Source organism: Oncorhynchus kisutch, linkage group LG4 (genome assembly GCF_002021735.2).
Source record: "Oncorhynchus kisutch isolate 150728-3 linkage group LG4, Okis_V2, whole genome shotgun sequence".
Classification (NCBI taxonomy): domain Eukaryota; kingdom Metazoa; phylum Chordata; class Actinopteri; order Salmoniformes; family Salmonidae; genus Oncorhynchus; species Oncorhynchus kisutch.
In genome coordinates this window covers 30,075,166-30,096,404 of record NC_034177.2, presented here as the reverse complement: position 1 = coordinate 30,096,404, position 21,239 = coordinate 30,075,166, and the positions used below count along the sequence as shown (strand labels likewise).

At 42.0% G+C, this 21,239-nt stretch overlaps 1 protein-coding gene across 2 annotated transcripts in view; it reads left to right on the top strand.

Moving 5' to 3' along the window:
• LOC109889362 (nuclear receptor ROR-alpha A) overlaps positions 1-21,239 on the top strand; it is a 261,914-nt gene that overhangs the window by 198,059 nt on the left and 42,616 nt on the right. The window contains exon 1 of one of the 2 annotated variants that reach the window (XM_031822772.1): positions 1,496-1,647. The exons of the other annotated variant lie outside the window; for it this stretch is intronic. Within the exon in view, the coding sequence (XP_031678632.1) occupies positions 1,617-1,647 (31 nt within the window). The 5' untranslated portion in view covers positions 1,496-1,616. Of the gene's footprint in view, positions 1-1,495; positions 1,648-21,239 lie in introns of those variants that run through there. 2 annotated transcript variants of the gene reach the window in all.

The following is a 21,239-nucleotide window of genomic DNA, read 5'->3' as shown; positions in this document are numbered from 1 at the left end:
GTGAAGGGATTGGGGAGATCCAGACTCATTGCGGAGAAGAAACTAACGTCAGTGGGTGTGGTGTAGCGTTTGGCCAGATCAAGCGGTCTGCGTAGTCAGGCAAGTAAATATGGAACATTATGTTTGCCAAATCAATGTTTGATACTAATGTCAAAATCAATGTTGACTGGACATGTCAAAAATAGCAAATTAATTTGGTAAAACTGAATAATTCTAAACGTTTAACATGAAAATATGTCTGAAAGATATTGCCATGAAATAAATAATGCAATGAAATATTTTGCATTTCGAGAGCTTGGGACAAAAAGGTTTTATCAGCAAAAAAATATTATTCTGAGATAATTGGCTTTACATTTCTGAACTCTCATTGGTTTGAATAGTGTCAGCAATTTTATTATTGTATTCTTTTGAACTTAACAACATGAATTGTGGTATTTAGAGTACTATATACAGTAGGTAGAGAACATTGAACAAAAATATAGATAGAACCTTATAGTCCCAAGCTTTTGATTTATCTTGAGAAGGGATGATATGAACACCAGCTTATTTATGGACATTCTAAATGAAACCCGGTTATTGGCCAGAGCCGGATTGCACTAAAACCAGAATATTGTATCAGAAAGTGCCAGCTGGTAAGGGGTCTGAACAGATTATCATATGAGGGAGGAAGGGATGGAGGGAGAGGAGTGAGGGAGAGAGCGAGGAGTGAGTGAGAGAGGGAGAGAGAACGAGAGGGAGGGTGGTAGAAAACGATACAGAAACTCATCCGCCAGTCACTGTGGGGTGGAGGGGATCAGCCAAACCCTTTCGTCACTATCTCTCCTTCCTCACCTGCCAGAGCCTGTGTGTGTGAGCCTAGGGAGAGGGGGAGAGGAGGAGAGAGGTGTGTGAGTCCTGTGGAGAGGTCAGGGGAAGGGGCTGAACCTCCACTCGTTTGTCTGGGCTCTGGAATGCTCCACTGCTGCTCTGGAGGCAGACATCTGGAGGCAGACTGAGTAGCAATATCTATCTACACACTCAGAGAGGAGAGGAAGAGACGGCTTCTGCTATCACTGAGCCACAGGGAAATAGACAGCCTTTCTCTATATTCTCTCACTTTTTCTCTCTTTTTCTACATTATCTCCTTCCCTCATTCTCTTATTGAACCTATTCATCTACTTGTATTTCTCTTCCCCTTTCTCTCTATTCCAGTCTCTCTTTCTCCTTCTGTTTTCCTATTTTCTTAACATTATGAAAGCAGAGGAAAAGGGAATTGAAAAAATATCTGGCAGAGCTACTGTTATGACTTTATCCTGGCACTATAAGATAAGCAAGACAAGATAGTAAGAGTGTGCTGTGCCTATCAAGCCCTCAGACAAGCCTCAGTACTGCAATCAGTGGGAAAGGGGCCAGGTTCCCTGCCTGAGCTGTCAGCGCCCCCACTGGCTGCCTGCTGTGCCAATCAAGGGCAGGGGGCGGGGAGCAGGCAGACATTAGCGCTGATGTCACAGTCACATGGATTCTCGTGTGGTCATGCTCGGAGGCAGAGAGACAGAGCTGTGCTGGCCAGCTGCTGCTGAGACAGCAGTGGAGGGCTTTGAGCTGGTGATAGTGCTCTCTTATGGACTCGGAGCTTAATGATGTATTTTGTGATTTCAGCTATGAAAGGTAAGAGCAGAATGCATGCATGCTGTTTCCACGGTGCAATAGGCAGCCAGAGTAACACATAGGGAAGTGAAGCTTCTCTCTATTCACTGCCTGCCAACTCAATTTCAGCCGCTTGTAAGAAAAGAGTGTAAGAGAGTGGGAGGGAGAGAGAGAGAGAGAGAGGGGTAAGAGAGTAACTGCCTCTGAATGTGTTTATTACCAGGGAATTAAGCTGTTGAAATATATATTTTCCTCCAGGAGCAGCTATTTTTGATTTCCTATTCTGGAAGGAAATTAAGTTTGAAATTCTAAACGGATGATTAGACGTGTGTAAATGGGATGTTTGGATGTTTCTCTAAAGTGAATAGGATTGTTACTCTCTGTGCTGGTGTGTGTGCGTTTAAGAAATAACAGCCAGTGTGCTCATACTGATCTCTGTTTGATGTGAAATACAGCCCTCAAGCTCTTGAAACAGTTTCACATTTTCGGGGGGTAGACATAGGGGAGTGGACGAGGTGAGAGGAGAGGAAGTCCTGGAGTGACGAGGGAGGGAGGACGAGGGGGTTCAGGTGTTTCTGTCGCAGTTCCTTCTCCTTGGCTCTTAATCTGGTTGTTCTAGTCCAGAGGATGTTTCTGTCTGTTCGGAGGGTTGAATTGCGTGGTAGACTGGCAGTGTTGAATGTGGGTCTCAGACAAGGTGACAAGGCACTGGCTGGCCCCACTGGCAGACTGGGATTCTTTGAGTTGATACTGGTGTGTGCCTGTGAGTTGTGTTCCACTGACCTATTTGTTGGGTAGTAGGGTATACATGCATGGCCATGGGAGCAAGGCTGGGTTTTCCTCCCAGTCTCAGTGTCATGATCCTGCATGCATAATCCCAGTCATCCCCCTCCCCACCCCCTATCACACACACACACACACACACACACACACACACACACACACACACACACACACACACACACACACACACACACACACACACACACACACACACACACACACACACACCCCTCCCCCCACACACACACTCTTTCTTGCATTTACACACATGCATACCCCCCCCCCACACACACACACGCACACACACAGAAAATAGTCACATGAAGCACAGGCAGCTGTCATTGTGTATTAGATGGGAAGTTGCAGGAAAGGAAAACAGCAATTGGATCCTAACATTAGTAGTGCTTCTGATGCCTCTGTTCTTTGCCCTTCTGACTCACTGTCTGCATTGCTATATCCTTACCACTCAGTGCATGTCTAATACATACAGTGTGTGGAAACATATTTGTGCATTTTCCACCACGTTCTTATTTCATATTTATAGACATGAATACATTTAGATGATGTACAATACACTGAGCCTTGAGAATTCTGAGAATATGATCTTGACCACCTCTGTACAGGGAGGGGGAATTGTGTGACAATTATTTGAATATGCACTTGATGACAATTTGTGAGAATCTTGTGATAAAGTGAGATTACATAGTTGACAGTGATGTGTGAGAATTGTGGGAAGTTATGGGAGAGTGACATGTGACCCTGAGGCAATTATGAAAAATCAGCACTCTGACCCAATGCCCTTTTTTATAGACTTTTATCTTGAATATAGAAAATGGGGAAATTTGTATTTATTTATGGGTGTGACTGTCCAAAATCCAATCTATTTTTTTCCCTTTTTTGTTTTTAGATGCAACTTCCGTTATTATTCAAGACGTATTTATTACCGTATAAAGGCAGGTTGGCATTGAGTCAATATGTATTTATTACTTCATAAGGGCAGGTCTGCATTGAGTCAATATGTATGTATTACTTTATAAGGGCAGGTCTGCATTGAGTCTATATATTTATCACTTTTTAAGGGCAGGTCTGTATTGAGTCAATATGTATTTATTACTTTTTAAGGGCAGGTCTGCATTGAGTCAATATGTATTTATTACTTTATAAGGGCAGGTCTGCATTGAGTCAATATGTATTTATTACTTTTTAAGGGCAGGTCTGCATTGAGTCAATATGTATTTATTACTTTATAAGGGCAGGTCTGCATTGAGTCAATATGTATGTATTACTTTATAAGGGCAGGTCGGCATTGAGTCAATATGTATTTATTACTTTATAAGGGCAGGTCTGCATTGAGTCAATATGTATTTCTTACTTTATAAGGGCAGGTCTGTATTGAGTCAATATGTATTTATTACTTTATAAGGGCAGGTCTGCATTGAGTCAATATGTATTTCTTACTTTATAAGGGCAGGTCTGTATTGAGTCAATATGTATTTATTACTTTATAAGGGCAGGTCTGCATTGAGTCAATGTGTATTTATTACTTTTTAAGGGCAGGTCTGTATTGAGTCAATATGTATTTATTACTTTATAAGGGCAGGTCAGCATTGAGTCAATGTGTATTTATTACTTTTTAAGGGCAGGTCAGCATTGAGTCAATGTGTATGTATTACTTTATAAGGGCAGGTCTGTATTGAGTCAATATGTATTTCTTACTTTATAAGGGCAGGTCTGTATTGAGTCAATATGTATTTATTACTTCATAAGGGCAGGTCTGCATTGAGTCAATGTGTATTTATTACTTTTTAAGGGCAGGTCTGTATTGAGTCAATATGTATTTATTACTTTATAAGGGCAGGTCAGCATTGAGTCAATGTGTATTTATTACTTTTTAAGGGCAGGTCTGCATTGAGTCAATATGTATTTATTACTTTTTAAGGGCAGGTCAGCATTGAGTCAATGTGTATGTATTACTTTATAAGGGCAGGTCTGTATTGAGTCAATATGTATGTATTACTTTATAAGGGCAGGTCTGCATTGAGTCCATATGTATTTATTACTTTATAAGGGCAGGTCTGTATTGAGTCCATATGTATTTATTACTTTATAAGGGCAGGTCGGCATTGAGTCAATGTGTATGTATTACTTTATAACGGCAGGTCTAAAATGAATCCATACACCAATAGTGTCATTATTCAGTTCAATTTATCTCATCACAATACATAAATGAGCTGGAATAGATTTTTCGAGAATTTGAAGCCTTTCCAAACAGATATCTGTTTGATGGCTAAGATAGAGGAGTTATGTACTGACATTTGTTATACAAGAGATGAATGTGTTTTAAACGTCGCTACCTTCCAACAGAGATATGGTCATGGTCTCTCTCTCTCTCTGTCTCTCTGTCTCTCTGTCTCTCTGTCTCTCTCTCTCTCTCTCTCTCTCTCTCTCTCTCTCTCTCTCTCTCTCTCTCTCTCTCTCCAGACTCACAACGACACCACTGCCTCTCAAGTACCTAATTTCCTGTAATGGAAACATCCCTCTCATTACCCCATGCAAATTAGCTAGCCTACTCAACACAATTAAGATGAAAATTCCAAATATTAATTACATAATTAAAGAAAGACGTTTGATGTACCAAAAGACAGAAAGAAATAAGTGTATTTCATCTACATTAAAATGAACCCTTCAAGAAACCCTTAAAACTAACACTTCATCAAGAGCATTAATGTAGAGGGACGTAGCAGTGCTTTTTGAAACCACTCCAAACGGATCATTCCAATACCAAGCTGTTGTGTTGCATACAGGCAGCGCATAACTATGTGATTTACCACAAGTGTCTACTAGATTGTAAATAATGTTCAGGGGATGGAGACAACATACAGCTAAATTCCATGTGATGGGTGGTTTAAGGGTACGTTAACAAGGCAGTAAATATTTGCTGTAGGTTTGGTGCTCTTTGTCTCTTCCTATCAGCAAGCGGGTGAAGTGCTCTTGTCTAGCGCCTGCGTGCTGCAAGGCTTCCCACATCACAGCAGAGGTTAACAAGATTGGCTATTATCCAGTTAGGGACTGAGGACACTGAAAGCCAGGCAAAAATCACCACAGATTAAGGGGAAGGCAAATTTTAGCCCACCAGCGAGGATTACAAATAAGAGTTACCAGGTAAGGATGTTTGTTACAAGATCCCGTTTTGTATTCATATCAGATCAACAAAAATGAACATAATTTCGTCTGAAATTTCATTAAAATCAAAATAAGAATTTTCGTATAATTTTGTATCTTATTCTATTAAATTGCCCATTTGTTTATGCAAATATTTTTGTTAGATTTCGTATTCTCATAGCCCATCCAACCATCCATTATTACTAATGCTAGCAGCCGTTTCTTCTGACAGAGATGTGGTGTGTTTTGGAGCCATGTATGCTCAGATCTCTCCCTGCACAAGTGTCTTTGTTAAGGAAGAGGAGTAGCATTTCCACAGGTTATTAGTGTGTGAGTTGTGGCGCTGTCTGGAGCGTGCTTTGTGACACGTCCTGGCTGCGTGTAGACGGACTGGTTAATGAAATATTGACTGCCCATTGAGAGCATGGATTTTTGATTTAGCTCCAGAGAGGCTCCGAGGACAGGGACGTGTAGTCTGGAGTGAGAGAGGAGACTGCAAGAAGGAGACTGAGCCTGACACAGCCAGGGCAGAACCCAGCACCGATGCTCCTACCCTGTACCCTGTACCCTGCCTTCTATGGCTGTGGCTATGGCTATACTGTGCACTGATATGTCCAGGCCTCCACCCTAGCACTTGCGGATGCCTGACAGCTTGGCAAAGCAACTAGGTGCCAGTCACACTCACTGACTTGAGGTTGTATCGGATCACACTCACCTGTCTTAGTTGTGGCTCATTTCCTGCTTTTTCTGTTTTTAAGTGCACACTCATATGGATGCTTTGAAGTGTCTTCCCATCCTACAGCATTTATTAGTGCCTACTGTACAATAGTGCTATAATACTCCTTCAGCATACCTCATAACACACTCTGCACAGGTCCACCAGGTCCTGCTGCCACGACCAAATCACTCCACTGCAACATTGAAATATGGAGGAGAATGTATTATTTTACACAGGAATGTAGATGAACAATTGTTTTTCATCTTTGAGAGATAAAGGCAGAGATAGGTAGGGAAATACGGAGAGAGAGGGACAGATAGAGAGGGAGGGAGGAAGGGAGAGAGATTAGAGGAGTGTATTGAGAGTACCCAATGGATTGTGCACTAAGAGTAGAGAGGGGATTACTGCTGTTACTGTCAGTCTTCAAAGGGCCTTTGGAAAGGGACAGCTTTGTATGCAGCATCAGTGTTTATCTGTGGTCTCAGTATCCTTGCCCTATTGTCTGGCTGTGCATTACACTATTTCCATGATATGCCTACACTTTCACAATGGATATCATTTCAACACAATGTAATTTGATGTTCTATATGTTATCGATCTGATATTTTATCCATGGTGTGTTTCTCTGTGCATCGTTGCTGGCACTCTCCTGAACCTGCAGTGCCCTCCCAAGCTCTTTCTGCCGGGGCCAAGAAGTTAACAGCGGTTTAGCGGATTGAAGAAGGGAAAGGTTTTCTGAGTACTTTTATTCTGTGCGTGTCTTGTTGCATTGCCTTTTTTCTCCGCAGGTCTCTCGAGGGCTGTCCACTGGCCTTTTGAAGTAGCATCAAAGAGGAAATGGGGGGGGGGGGGGCATTATTGATTTTGCGTTTTGTCTGACTCAAATGCTGAGGAATAAAGACACATAAGGAGAGAGGTGTTGGCATCGGCGGTGCTCTGAGAGAGAGGGGGAGGGAGATGGAGAGTTGAGGGAATGATAGAGACGTATAGGTAAGGAACTCCAGACAGTTAATGCATCTCTCCCCAGAGCCTCCTGCTCTGTTCAGTCTGGCTGTTTCTCCTGGTAGCTACCTTTGTGCTCCTCTCCAATGCTGCAGTAAATAAAGCCCATTAAAGAGACAGACCTCTCGAGTCTCTCCACCTCCATGTCAGGTATCTTATCTCCGACTCTATCAGGTTGGTGTCATCATCTCACAGCATCCCGCAGTTGACCTGCTTTTCTCTGAAAAGCCAAGCTGCTCAGTTCTTAGCTGTAATCAAACTTGTGCTCTAGGTACAGTTGAAATCGGAAGTTTACATACACCTTTGCCAAATACATTTAAACTCAGTTTTTCACAATTCCTGACATTTAATCCTAGTAAAGATTCCCTGTTTTAGGTCAGTTCGGCTCACCACTATATTTTTAGAATGTGAAATGTCAGAATAATAGTAGATAGAATGATATATTTCAGCTTTTATTTCTTTCATCACATTACCAGTGGGTCAGAAGTTTAAATACACTCAATTAGTATTTGTATTTGTTTTAATTTGGGTCAAACATTGTGGGTAGCCTTCCACAAACTTCCCACAATAAGTTGGGTGAATTTTGACCCATTCCTCCTGACAGAGCTGGAACTGAGTCAGGTTTGTAGGCCTCCTTGCTTGCACATGCTTTTTCAGTTCTGACCACATATTTTCTATAGGTTTGAAGTCAGGGCTTTGTGATGACCACTCAAATACCTTGACTTTGTTGTCCTTACCTCTTGGAACTACCCATCCCGGATCCGGGAGAATTGTCATCAACTACACTAATTAGCATAGCGCAACGGTCCAAAAATATGACTAGAAAATATTCATATTCATGAAATCACAAGTTAAATATAGTGAAACACAGCTTTGCCTTTTGTTAATCACCCTGTCATCTCAGATTTTGAAATTATGCTTTACAGCCAAAGCAAGACAATCGTTTGTGTAAGTTTATCGATAGCCTAGCATAGCATTATGTCCAGCTAGCAGCAGGAAGCTTGGTCATGAAAATCAGAAAAGCAATCAAATTATTTGTTTACCTTTGATGAGCTTCGGATGTTTTCACTCACGAGACTCCCAGTTAGACAGAAAATGTTCCTTTTGTTCCATAAAGATTATTTTTATACCCAAATACCTCTGTTTGCTGGTCACGTTATGTTGAGAAATCCACCGGAAATAGCGGTTACGACAATGCCCCCAAAAATTCAAAATTATATCCATAATATCGGCAGAAACATGGCAAACGTTTTTTATAATAAATCCTCAAGGTGTTTTTCAAATATCTATTCGATAATATATCAACCGGGACAATTGGCTTTTCAGTACGAGCGAGAGGAAAAATAACTACCTCTGTCTTTTACGCAATAATCACTCTGAGAGCCCTCAGCTGGCCACTTACGCAATGTAATCGTTTACGCTCATTCTTCAACATAAAGGCGTGAAACTACGTCAAAATGCTGTAGAAACCTTAGGGAATATGTAGAAAAAGGAATCTGGTTGATATCCCTTTCAATGGCCAATAGGGGTGCATAGGTTACACAACGGGTTCAAAACATGATTCGCCTGCAATATCAGTTCTGTTATACTCACAGACAATATTTTTACAGTTTTGGAAACTTTAGAGTGTTTTCTATCCTAAACTGTCAATTATATGCATATTCTAGCATCTGGTCCTGAGAGATAGGCTGTTTACTTTGGGCACGTTATTATTATTATTATTCCCTATCATCAAGAGGTTTTGCCACAACTTTGGAAGTACGCTTGGGGTCATTGTTCATTTTGAAGACCCATTTGCGACCAAGCTTTACCTTCCTGATTGAGATGTCTTGAGATGTTGCTTCAATATATCCACATAATTTTCCCTCCTGCAGCAAAGCACCCCCACAACATGATGCTGCCACCCCCGTGCTTCACGGTTGGGATGGTGTTCTTCGACTTGCAAGCCTCCCCCTTTTTCCTCCAAACATAACGATAGTCATTATGGCCAAACAGTTGTATTTTTGTTTCATCAGACCAGAGGACATTTCTCCAAAAAGTACAATCTTTGTCCCCATGTGCAGTTGCAAACCGTAGTCTGGATCTTTTATGGCGGTTTTGGAGCAGTGGCTTCTTTCTTGCTGAGCGGCTTTTCAGGTTATGTCAATATAGGACTTGTTTTACTGTGGATATAGATACTTTTGCATCTGTTTCCTCCACCATCTTCAGAAGGTCCTTTGCTGTTGTTCTGGGATTGATTTGCACTTTTCACACCAAACGCGCCTCCTTCCTGAGCGGTATGACGGCTGCGTGGTCCCATGGTGTTTATACTTACGTACTATTGTTTGCACAGATGAACGATGAAACTGTAGTTTGTTAACAAGAAATTTGTGGAGTGGTTGAAAAACGAGTTTTAATGACTCCAACCTAAGTGTATGTAAACTTCCGACTTCAACTGTAAGTGTGGAGTGGCAGGCTGGAAGAGAAGAGGATCATTGTTTGTGTGCTGTTTTACCCTGACTTCTCCTATCTCAAGGGTTGGCTGTAAATGACCTCAGAGTGATATAAGCAAGTCCCTTTCTGAATAGAGCTGACACCACCCTCTCCCTGTTCTACTCAGCACTGTTATGTTATATTATGTTACATGCATGTTATAGCTAGCTACAGTAGATTAACATGGTAAGCGGGACAGGGGTACCTCATGTCAGAGGTTAAAGATGCTGGGTTATGCATCTCGTCTCCATGGAGAACTGCTATAGCTCATAAATGGATCCAGGGAAGGGATGAGGGCTGATGAATGAGTAGTAGCTGGAATTTTGATTAAATCAGGAAACAGGCAGGGGAAAAGCCACATTTAACAAAGATCGTCTCAAGACTGTGTCACCGTGACACAATGTGAGTACAAAATGCAGGGAACAGTGTAAGCGGATTGATTATATGTCCCTGCCTTCAGGGCTACTTGTGGGATGGCATCATTTAGACCAGGAACCTGCATGTCCTTAAGCATATAGAGAAACACAACCAACCTCAGGTGGAGTAGTACTCCACAGCACTATGAGGCGCTGTAGGTAATGGAAAAACCCCCAGAATGAAACGGTAACCTCTGGGCCCTCCCCATCCGAGAGCCTCTGTCCTGACTCTGGATAGTGTTGCCACAACACAGCAGAATGGAGCAGAGGAGGGAGGAATGCCTCATAGAGCCGCATGCAGGGCCCAGAGTGAAACTTTCTCTCAAGGTTACAGGCTTTAGGAACTACTTCTCCATGCATCTTATTATGATCGTCATAAATAACAAAGGAAAACAGCTTTGTTTTAACAGGCCACTTAGATTTGATTTTTATGCACATATATTTGTTAGAAATAAAATAAATGCTGCTTCAGTACTAATTACAAGATGAAAGGATTTAAATGATGTTATGCAGTGCAATGAACTTAGTTTGAAAACAAAGGACATAGCATATTCAGGAGCATAATGCTATTGAAAAAAAACTTTTTGTGAGCCAATAATTTATTGACTACTTTTTTTCAATTTGTAAATAAGCCCAAATGTATTCAAACCAGTGTGATCCTTTGACCCTACAGATTGTTTTGGTTCACTTAAAATGACATCAAACAAACATTCCAGTTGATTTGCTCCACAGTGAGTGGAGCAGTGGGGCCAACACAGGAGGAATCTGACAGAGACAATGTATGGGTGTGTCAGGTCTCAGTGAGCGGGAGGGAGGGTGGTGGTAGGCTGGCAGTAGAGAAGCCCTTGACCTTTCTGAGATGAGCCCTCACCCCGCCCCCTATGGCTACATAGAATATCTGATTGCTGATTATGAGTTCCCTCCCCGTCGTGCTGAGTGGTTTGCATGTCGCCATCCATCCCTTCCCAGCTGAACTGATTAATGTAAGGAGCTAAAGATTCTACATCTCAGAGAGATTGCAAAAAGGCTCTCGCAGAGCCTGGTAATCTAGAGTGCAGCTGGCAATCACCCAGTGCTGGCTCGAGAGTCTTTTTGGGTTGTTGTTTTGTTTTTGTTTTGAAGTCGTTTTTGGGGGGTGTTGATGTCTTGGTTCCCCTGGGCTATTCTTGTTTCAGGATGAGAGCGCTCCGTGTGCTGAGCGCAGGTCCTTGTCTGCCTGGCTTCCCGGCTGCTGCAGCCCAGCCCGGCCCAGCCTGCTGAACAACAGCAGCGTCAGCACAGCCCCTCGCTCAAAGTCCCAGGATGTGCTTATGATCACCCTCTTACAGGAGGAGACCAATTTTGGCAGAAAAATGTACTTCATCCCAGATATGAAAAAAGCTCTTTGCTCATTTTCAGAGCTCCCAGACACCAATACAGGGAACAGAAGCATCAGATAAATTAAAATAAATTGCTCCTCTGCTGTTCAAGAGAACTTGTGTTTTAGAATTTTATTGAACTCTATATTAGGCACAATTTGCTGGCTGTTTAATTGATATTTGCAGCAGTGAACAAATTATTTTTTTTTTTTCAGAAAAGCTGGCATGACTGCTTTACTTGCTTGAAGGGATCTGTCACAAAGTTACAAATCAGCCGCTGTCTTCTTATAAATAGTTGGAGGGGAGTGGAGCTCTGCATGGTTCAGTCCTGTTTCCTCTGCACTGGTGGCTGTATTAATGCCTTTCATGTGTAACTTTAGGGTGACTGAGAAGGAATCTGCCAAAAGTGTTCTCAATTATTATCAAAGCCATGGAGTCCACTCTGTCATCTACTAGACGTACAATACAATATATTGAATGTTATACATATCTTAATGTATGGTTCGGCAGAGCAATATACAGTACTTTATGATTGCTGGGAAACACACACATACATTCTTGCATATACACACATGTATACCCAACCAAGCTTTATCTGCTCTTACACACACACACACACACACACACACACACACACACACACACACACACACACACACACACACACACACACACACACAGGGAGAGAAAGAACCTTCATGTATTCATGTGTTCATACATTCCTGCACACTTGAAAGCTAATTTATAGCATATCTATGCTGCGATGACTATATCTGTGCTTTACACTAAAGTTAATAGAGGAGTAGATGAGGCACCATCAGTGCTCACATCGTCTGTGCTCGGCTACCTTTAGTAAATGAAATGTTTCAGCAGATCCACTGCTGTGATGAGAGAGACACATGTTCCATGTGAGAGCCCTAACCACAGACGGCTGGGGAGAGCCTCCCAGACACAGAGGGGGGGCTGTATTTTTGTTGCTGAGTGTGAGAGACATCGAGAGAAGGATGCGTTCACTTTGCATCTAACGCTCGTATGGTGGGGGGCATGTCATTTTATGGACTCTGTGTGTCTGGGATGAAGAAATTAATTCATTTGTGAGCTGTATTTGCATTTCTGGGATTGATTATTTGCTTTCTTGCTTGCTTGCCTGTTGGATTTTTGTGCAATATCAAGTTACATGAAATTGCATATTTTGCAGAATATAATCCCCAAACCTTACTGGTCTCTAAATTGGTACCATTACAACCTGTGTACTACAGTAGACGATGATCAGACTGATGATCTGCAGCAAAGTACCTTTGGGATACGATACCACCTCAAAGGGCAATGCAGGGATGAGAACTCTGTTTTGATCTTTGACACATTTCATGGGCATTGATTATATGATGCTTTAGTCTTTGATCTAACAGTGGAAAATGTTGATTCTTGATTCTCTGGTTCTGAGATTATTATAATTTATACATGAGGGATTTGTTTTTTTGCCAAGCTTGAGCAATCTTAAGTAAAAACACTGGGCTATTGTCTCTGTTCATATTATTTATATCATTGGCATCTCCTATAGAAATTAAACAGGGAACACTATTAGAAAAAAGGGTTCCAAATGGGTTCTTTGGCTGTCCCCATAGGATCACCCTTTTTTGTTATAGGTAGAACCAGGGAGGGTTTCCAATGTCTTGCAAAGAAGGGCACCTACAGTATTGGTAAAATGTTAGAAAATACAGACGTTGAATATCCTTTTGAGTATGCTTTGAGCATGATGGTTATTAATTACACTTTGGATAGTGTACAGGCGTCCTTCCTAACTCAGTTTCCGGAGAAGAAGGAAACCGCTCAAGCACAATTACCTAAAACACAAGGCCAAATCGGCACAATGTTCCTGAGTGGCTGAGTTGGAATTGAAACTTAAATCTACTTGAAAATCTAAGACAATACCAGAAAATGGTTGTCTAGCAATGACCAACACCCAATTTGACAGAGCTTGAAGAATTTAGAAAATAATAATGGGTAAATGTTGCACAATTCAGATGTGGAAAGCTCTACGAGACATACCCAGAAAGACTCACAGCTGTAATCACTGCCAAAGGTGCTTCTACGAAGTATTAGGGGTGTGAATACTTATATACATTTCTGTATTTAATTTTCAATACATTTCCAAAAATGGCTAAAAACATGTTTTTGTGTAAAAAATATTTGTGTGTAAAAAATATATATTTAATACATTTTGAATTCAGGCTGCAACATAACAAAATGTGGAATAAGTCAAGGGGTAAGAATACTTTCTGAAGGCACTGTATATGGATGGAAAGACAAAATTCAAATAATGTGTTCACTTATACTCTCGAAGAGTGTGAGAATATATGTTTGACAAATTTCTCCCTCAGATGTAGCTTTGGAAAAACACTACTACTGCTAGTACTTTTTCATACAACCTAGGGCTGCAGATGTTTTATAGACAAATATTTCTGGACAAATTCTTTGTTTCCTAAGCAATCTGATATATAATTTAAGAACTGAACAAACCCCATTGTACTCATAAAGGAAAAAATTAACTTACACCATTAGTTACAGCACTGCGGTTACAATTATCTGGTAGTATTGCTGTTCAGTGCCGCATCATACTTTTAAGATGATTACATTCAAAACATAGACATCCTGTTAAACAAAGACTTGTCGACTTTGGAGTAAAATACAGCATCTGATTGCTCGTAAGATAGATTTCATATCACAACAGCATATCCCTTGAGTGACTACAAATAACTATACAAGTCTCAAATTAGGTTTATTTTTATTTTAACTACAGGAAAGGCATTCTTCAGATTAATTTCAGTGTATGGCTCCCTTTGTGGAGGAAACAAATTGGGCTTTATGGAATTAGTGTGTTTGCTGCATGAATCTCAAATCTATTCCTGGAACATATGATTGTGTTTAACGTGATTTGATGTTTGCAGCGCCTCTGAGCGAAATGGAAGAGAGCTACCTGATTGGATTAGAGTCTGAAGTACAGTAATGACAGCTCAGTGTTTCTCCATTGACCCATGTTTGTTGTCTAAATACAATATGAATGTGGAGGGCTCGCTGTATACTCCTGGGCTAGGAGACTATTTGCTGAAGGTCATTTTGGGATCATAGCATGCCATTAATAATTCCAGTACGTTTCCAGGATCTCCATCTGTTCTGCTGCATCCATCCATTGCTTCCTTCCCTTTCGAAGACAAATGCAGCATCTTCAGGTTGGAATGAAATCATGCCTAGAGGCTCAGATATTGGAGGTGGTACTTTGTTGTGGAAAACATCACGAAACACATTTAACTGTGGTCACACATACTGCTCACACATTAGCCTGTTAAATTGTGTATTTATGCGTGGAACACACAGGAATTCTCGCTTGAACACACACACACACACACACTACATCCTTATGTATACCCTCCCTGAGTCTTGTGAGTGTGTTTCAGCAGCAGCGAGTTTTGCAGGGAGGAAGCAGTGGACCTGTGCTGTGTGGTAATTCCCTACTGCTCTGCATATCCTCCCAGTCAACCAGCCGTTCTACAGGGATGCAATTATCACTCTCCCTCAAGCCTAGCCGTGCGCCATGACAAGGTGTTACTAGAGAAATCATCAAAGCCTGATTTTAAATGAAGCATTTAATTATGTGACAAGTGAACGCTGTGCGTGTGTGTGTTCATGTTCAGTTGCGTGTGCGTGTGCATACAGTATGTGAGAGAAGCTGTTAGGTTTTGCATCCCTTAAACAGGCCTCAGAGGCAGGATCCTATGGGGAGTAGATAGATGTGTTGTCAGCGGCGTGCACTGGCCGGGCACTGCGGGCGGGCAGGCGTGCGGCTGGGTGAAAGATGGCGGAGCGTGTCTGTGCACAGCTAAGGCTGTGATAGGAAACAGTGAGCGCTCCACCCCCGTCGCTCCATCCCTCCCGTCCAATGATAGATCTCCACTCTGATTCTTTTAATAGCAGGAGGCCAGCTCTCATGATGGACCTGTCATAGAACAGACCCACATAGTCTCACAATTAGCTTCTCCTCATCATAAATACTGTAGCATTAATGAAACCTTTCCATCTGTAAGGACTCTTTTTTTTGTCAGGAATATCATCATCTAGCTAAATAGATAGTTTAATAAAAAAATATTTATGCTGATTCTAGATGCTGTAGAATGTTTTGCTATTTGTTGAGAGGGCACCTTTGTCTGTGATTATACATGTATCAGTCATGACTAGCCCTATACCAGTCAGTCCAGTCAAATCACTATCAAAGCTAAACTGCTTACCCTAGCCAATTGTAATTTCACATCTCTGCTGAGTCATTGTCCTGTCAGGAGCTGTATTCTTTAGCATGCCTGACGATGTGTCCACAATCCCTTATCTATAGAGCTATATGTTGCACAATGGAAAATTAAGATTTTACAAGATACATTTTCAATGGAATTGTATAGTTCATCTATCTTCTGAAACCATTGTGTTTTATTTGTCCATTTTTCATTATAGGGAAAGTGAATGGCTTACTGACAATGTGTGGTAGTCAGGTTGGGATTCTGATGGTTGGTTATGGTAGGTCATAATAGAGACAGCTAGGCTATTACTCTGCAACGGACAGACAGACGGACAGACAGAGCGAGGCTCAGATTAACATGGTAAAAAGAGGCTGATTGAACTGCGCACATTCACAGGAAGCTAGCTTTAGCGGTTCAAGGTTATCTGGACAAATCAGACTCCTGTTTCTATTCATTCCCTCCTAGACCAACCAGCTCGTTTTCTTGGGCTAACCGGAAAATGTGCAGTTCTGATGTCTGTGAGCAGGTCTGGCAAGGGAATGCGTGTGAATCCTAATGACATGTTTAACATTTCATATCCATCAGGGGGAAGGGCTGCATATACAAAAGGTTCACAAGCATTTGTTAACAGCAACTTCTGGACGCTAGTACTCTAACTGAACATGTAAGTGGTAAGTTGACTACAAGACAATCCATTTGACTGAACATTGTATTAACTTCCATGAGATTATTCTTTTTTGCAGCCTAATGAACATTCAGTTTGATGATGACCACCAGTCAATGGTGATTCACTCAGATTTACATGACTGAATATTGATGTATAGGTACATTTCCCCCCACTCTCCAGTCCTCACACGCAGTGTAAAGCCATCTCTATTTGTCCAGGCAATGCCGAGTGTGTGAATGGGTATAAAGAAATATATAAGGGACAGTAAGCTGCAGTCTAAACAAACATAGACAGGCAGAATGAGTCTGGGACTGACCACCGTATTATGTAACAGGGTCTTATCAGGACATACCTTCTGTCTGAACACAGTGAGGTTCCCCCTCCTCTCCTCCACCTTCTTCCTTTCCCTCCCTTCTGCCTGGGTGCTCCCTAAACATGGGCCTTCATTAGCAGGGCTAAATATCTCAGCTCGCTGAAATCTCTATTATTTCTTGCCATAGGGCCATTCAATATTTACCTGTTCTCATTTCCCCTCCTTCTGGCCAGTAGGGAACTGTCCTTAGTTTCAGTAATGTGCACAGAATATTATTATCAGAATATTGCACATTTTCCCTTCCTCAGGTTCTGACATAGGGAATACGTAGTCAGAGTAGCAGTGACTGACAGCTGTCTGTTTTTAAGGTTCCCTCAGAGCCTAGCTACTTTGTTCCTGCATTAAAGGAGGAATTTTGATGGGAAGTGGAATGAGAGCTTAATAAGGATAAGGCTTTGCTTTTCCTCATTCCTGGCAGGATTTCTGGGCAGCATTATGTATTACATTGCACTTTGTTTGCTTGTGTGTAGGTGTGGAAGAACTGTTTTGTGAATGTAACCTCACCAATGGGTCTCACTGGGAGAGTTATCCATGCTCTTGGTAGGTTGGCAACATATACAATATGCGTAGGAGAGATGCTGAGAGGTTGTATGTGAATGCTCCATCCAGTACAGTCTATGTGGGAGGGCCATACCTTTTGTGTGAAAATGGTGGGCATTGTGGTCGGAGGTCCACCAGGTCCAACATCCTATTCTGGAGGTGTTTATTCCATCCCATCACAAGCCATTTCCTTGGCATTCTGAATCAGAGTATGGATCTGCTGCCTGGCCACCAGGAGAGAGTGGCTCTTTTGAAAAAGCCTGTTTGTTAAGAAGAGAGCCTGGTTAATGTGAGCCTGTGATGGATGTAAGCCCATTGTTGTTCTTTGGGAAGGAGTAATGATTGGAGACACCGTTCAGTAATCTGATGGCAGTAGAGCCAAAAACAAGGCCGTCAGAGAAATTGAGGCACCAAAGCAAATGGCAGAGGAAAACCCCAGAGACACATACATGCTGTCATTGGTCTAATTCAGACATAGTTTTGATGGAAAAATCCCAGTTACAGTCTCCATTTTCAAGGCCAAATCCTTTGGGCTTCTATTGAGCTGGTCTTTGTGGCTGAACTGCAGCAGTACAGTCCAGTACTGGACATTCAGTACTTTCCCTCATCTATTTATTCTGCTAGTAGCCTAAACCTGATCTTATGATCAGCGACTGGTCAACATTAGTCTGGCTTTATGCTCGTTCTCTATCTGTCAGCTGGTCAACATGCTCCAGTGAAATGACTGTAGGTCATATAACACAATCTGGTACTGTACACTGGATATCCCAAGATACATTTTTTGGTTGAGGGGCACAAAGTAAAGCCTTCCTTAAATGGAGGAAGTATTTTGTCAATTAATGGTGAAAATGGTGAATGAAAGCTTTAATGGTTTTCCAGTAGCTCAGAAGAACTCTTTAAAGGCTACACCCTGCAGCCTATACCTGTTTATGTCTAGTGCTGCATTGGTTAGACTGGTTTGAGACAGACATACCTGGGCCTCAGTGTGTGGAGATTGAACATTTGAACAAAATAGTTTTTGTCTTGCTACTTGAATTGTATTCTGACACATCCTGTGCTCAAACTGCTCAAATTGCATGTGCGACAGCTGCTAAGTAATTCGAATAATCTGCTCCTTGCTGGTGACTTTGCTTTCATGACTGCAGCTTACCTCAAATTGAAAATAAATAGATAAATGCCTTTTCTGCTCCAACAAATGATACAGCTTTAACTCAAAGGAGCCATCTTGTTCATTTTGGGAGTAAAGGAGCAATTGGAGAAAATAAACAACCATTGTTAATAAGAGTGTTGACAGATTAATAAGCATGCTACGCTACCCAGCAGTGAAGATACAAATTATTAAATCCCAACATGACCCACCTCATCATGGTAGTTATACATACTATATCATTATTATATCAAGTATTCACTACAGACTATGGCAATAATCGAGTTGCCAATTTCTCTGTGCTGACCATTTTGTCAAAATTGCTGTGAAGGACAGGGTAAGAACACATATATTATCCACTGAATGCAACCACAAAGGTTTTTTTAGAGGGACGTCATTAAAACTCCCCCTCTCTTTCTGTATTTGTTCTCTCATACACACAGCATAACCTGCACACACACACACACACACACACACACACACACACACACACACACACACACACACACACACACACACACACACACACACACACACACACACACACACACACGTAGACGCGCAGACATACACATGTAGACACACACACACACACATCAATGTGGATGCTGACAGTGGTAGATGGGGCTATGTATGCACTACATAGTTTTTTCTGTTGTCATGTATCTGGGCAAATCGCACGGTGACGAGGCATAGAATCTGTCATGGAGAAGGCATATGTATAGCAGAGATAAGAGGCAGCCATTTTATCAAGCAAGCTGTCTCTCGAAAATGCTCATACACATGTCCCCAGATGCGCCTCCAGAAAGATGGCCCTTTAATGACACGGCCCTGCACTCGCCAAGAGGACGCCCCGTTTGTTCCCGGCTCTAACCTGACAATTATGCCAATTACACAAGGCAGCCATGTTGACAAACACACCATGAGAATTGTTGCCGTCGACTTGGAGTAGTGCAGGAGTCCCCCGCCGCGATCTCCTCTGTAATTTAACTAGCACGGAGAAGGATTGCAATGGCTTTCTCGAAAACTCCCCGAGCCATGTATTCTTTTACGGCGGGGAGCCAGTCATGCCACCAGTACAGCCTCTGACTGTAATTGATATGGTGTTTTCTTCAGAGAAAGAAAGAGACTTGCTCTTCATCACTATGTGGTTTATTTAGAGTTATAAAGGGTGTAATGTTACATATTGAGCTGTGCTAAGCAAGAAGCCTGGTCTCACTGGGGCCAAGAGAGCATGTAGACAGTTGTAGCGGTGGATCGTGTTTCCCCTGAGGATTGGATCATGAAAGCTTCTCCGCTGCCATTAGTCCATACTCATGTAACCCTTAAAGAGTAATAAGCCATTGGCACCTGAGTGTGTTGACTTGCTGCCATATGAGGTGAGAAAGGAGATCCTGCCAATACGCAGGCTTATTAACAATGCAGGGGTAGAGCTGGCCAATTGGTAATGTGCTGTAATGTGTGGAAATCTTAAAAAACAGGTAGAAAATACAATGCCATTGTCTCAGTAAATACTGTACAATGAGCTTTTGGTTAGAGGAAAAAGTTTTTTAAGCAAGGCTATTCCAACTAGTTGGCTAACAGCAAACATCCAAATATGATTTAACAAGAATAATGGTCTATTGTTATGAAAGCTTCTTGGCATACTTATGCCTTGCATTAACATTATTGGTGCCTCATGAACACAAACACATGATTCTTATTCTCTCTCAATAAAAAGGGGCACAATCATTGGCATAAAGTATGCTTTTAATGTGAGGTCATAGGATCTGAATCCAAACAATGAAGTAATGCATTTACAGTACAGTATATGCCTTGACTTTGGCCCAACTGTACCAAGACGAGACTTGCTTGTGAAATTCAGAAGTATTCTACACTACATGACCAAACAAACGTATGTGGACACTTGCTTGTCAAACATCTAATTCCAAAATCATGAGCATTAATATGGAGTTGGTCCCCCCTTTGCTGCTATAACTGCCTTCACTCCTCTGGGAAGGCTTTCCACTAGATGTTGGAACATTGCTGCGGGGACTTGCTCCATTCATCCACAAGAGCATTAGTGAGGTCGGGCAATGATGTTGGGCAATTAGGCCCGGCTCGCAGCGAGCATTCCAATTCATCCCAAAAGTGTTTGATGTGGTTGAGGTCAGGCCTCTGTGTAGGCCAGTCAAGATCTTCCACACCGATGACGACAAACCATTTCTGTATGGACCTCTCTTTGTGCACAGGGGCATTGTCATTCTGAAACAGGAAAGGGCCATCCCCAGACTGTTGCCACAAAGTTGGAAGCACAGAAACGTCTAGAATGTCATTGTATGCTGTAGTGTCAAGTTGTCCCTTCAGTGGAACTAATGCGCGTAGCCCGAACCATGAAAAACAGCCCCAGATCATTATTCCCCTCCACAAAACTTTATAGTTGGCACTATGCATTGGGGCAGGTAGCGTTCTCCTGGCATCCGCCAAACCCAGATTGGTCCATCGTACTCCGAGATGATGAAGCGTGATTCATCACTCCAGAGAACGCGTTTCCTCTGCTCCAGGGTCCAGTGGCGGCAAGCTTTACACCAAACCAGCTGATGCTTGGCATTGCGCATGTGATCTTAGGCTTGTGTGCAGCTGCTCAGCCATGGAAACCCATTTCATGAAGCTCCCGATGAACATTTCTTCTGCTGACGTTGCTTCCAGA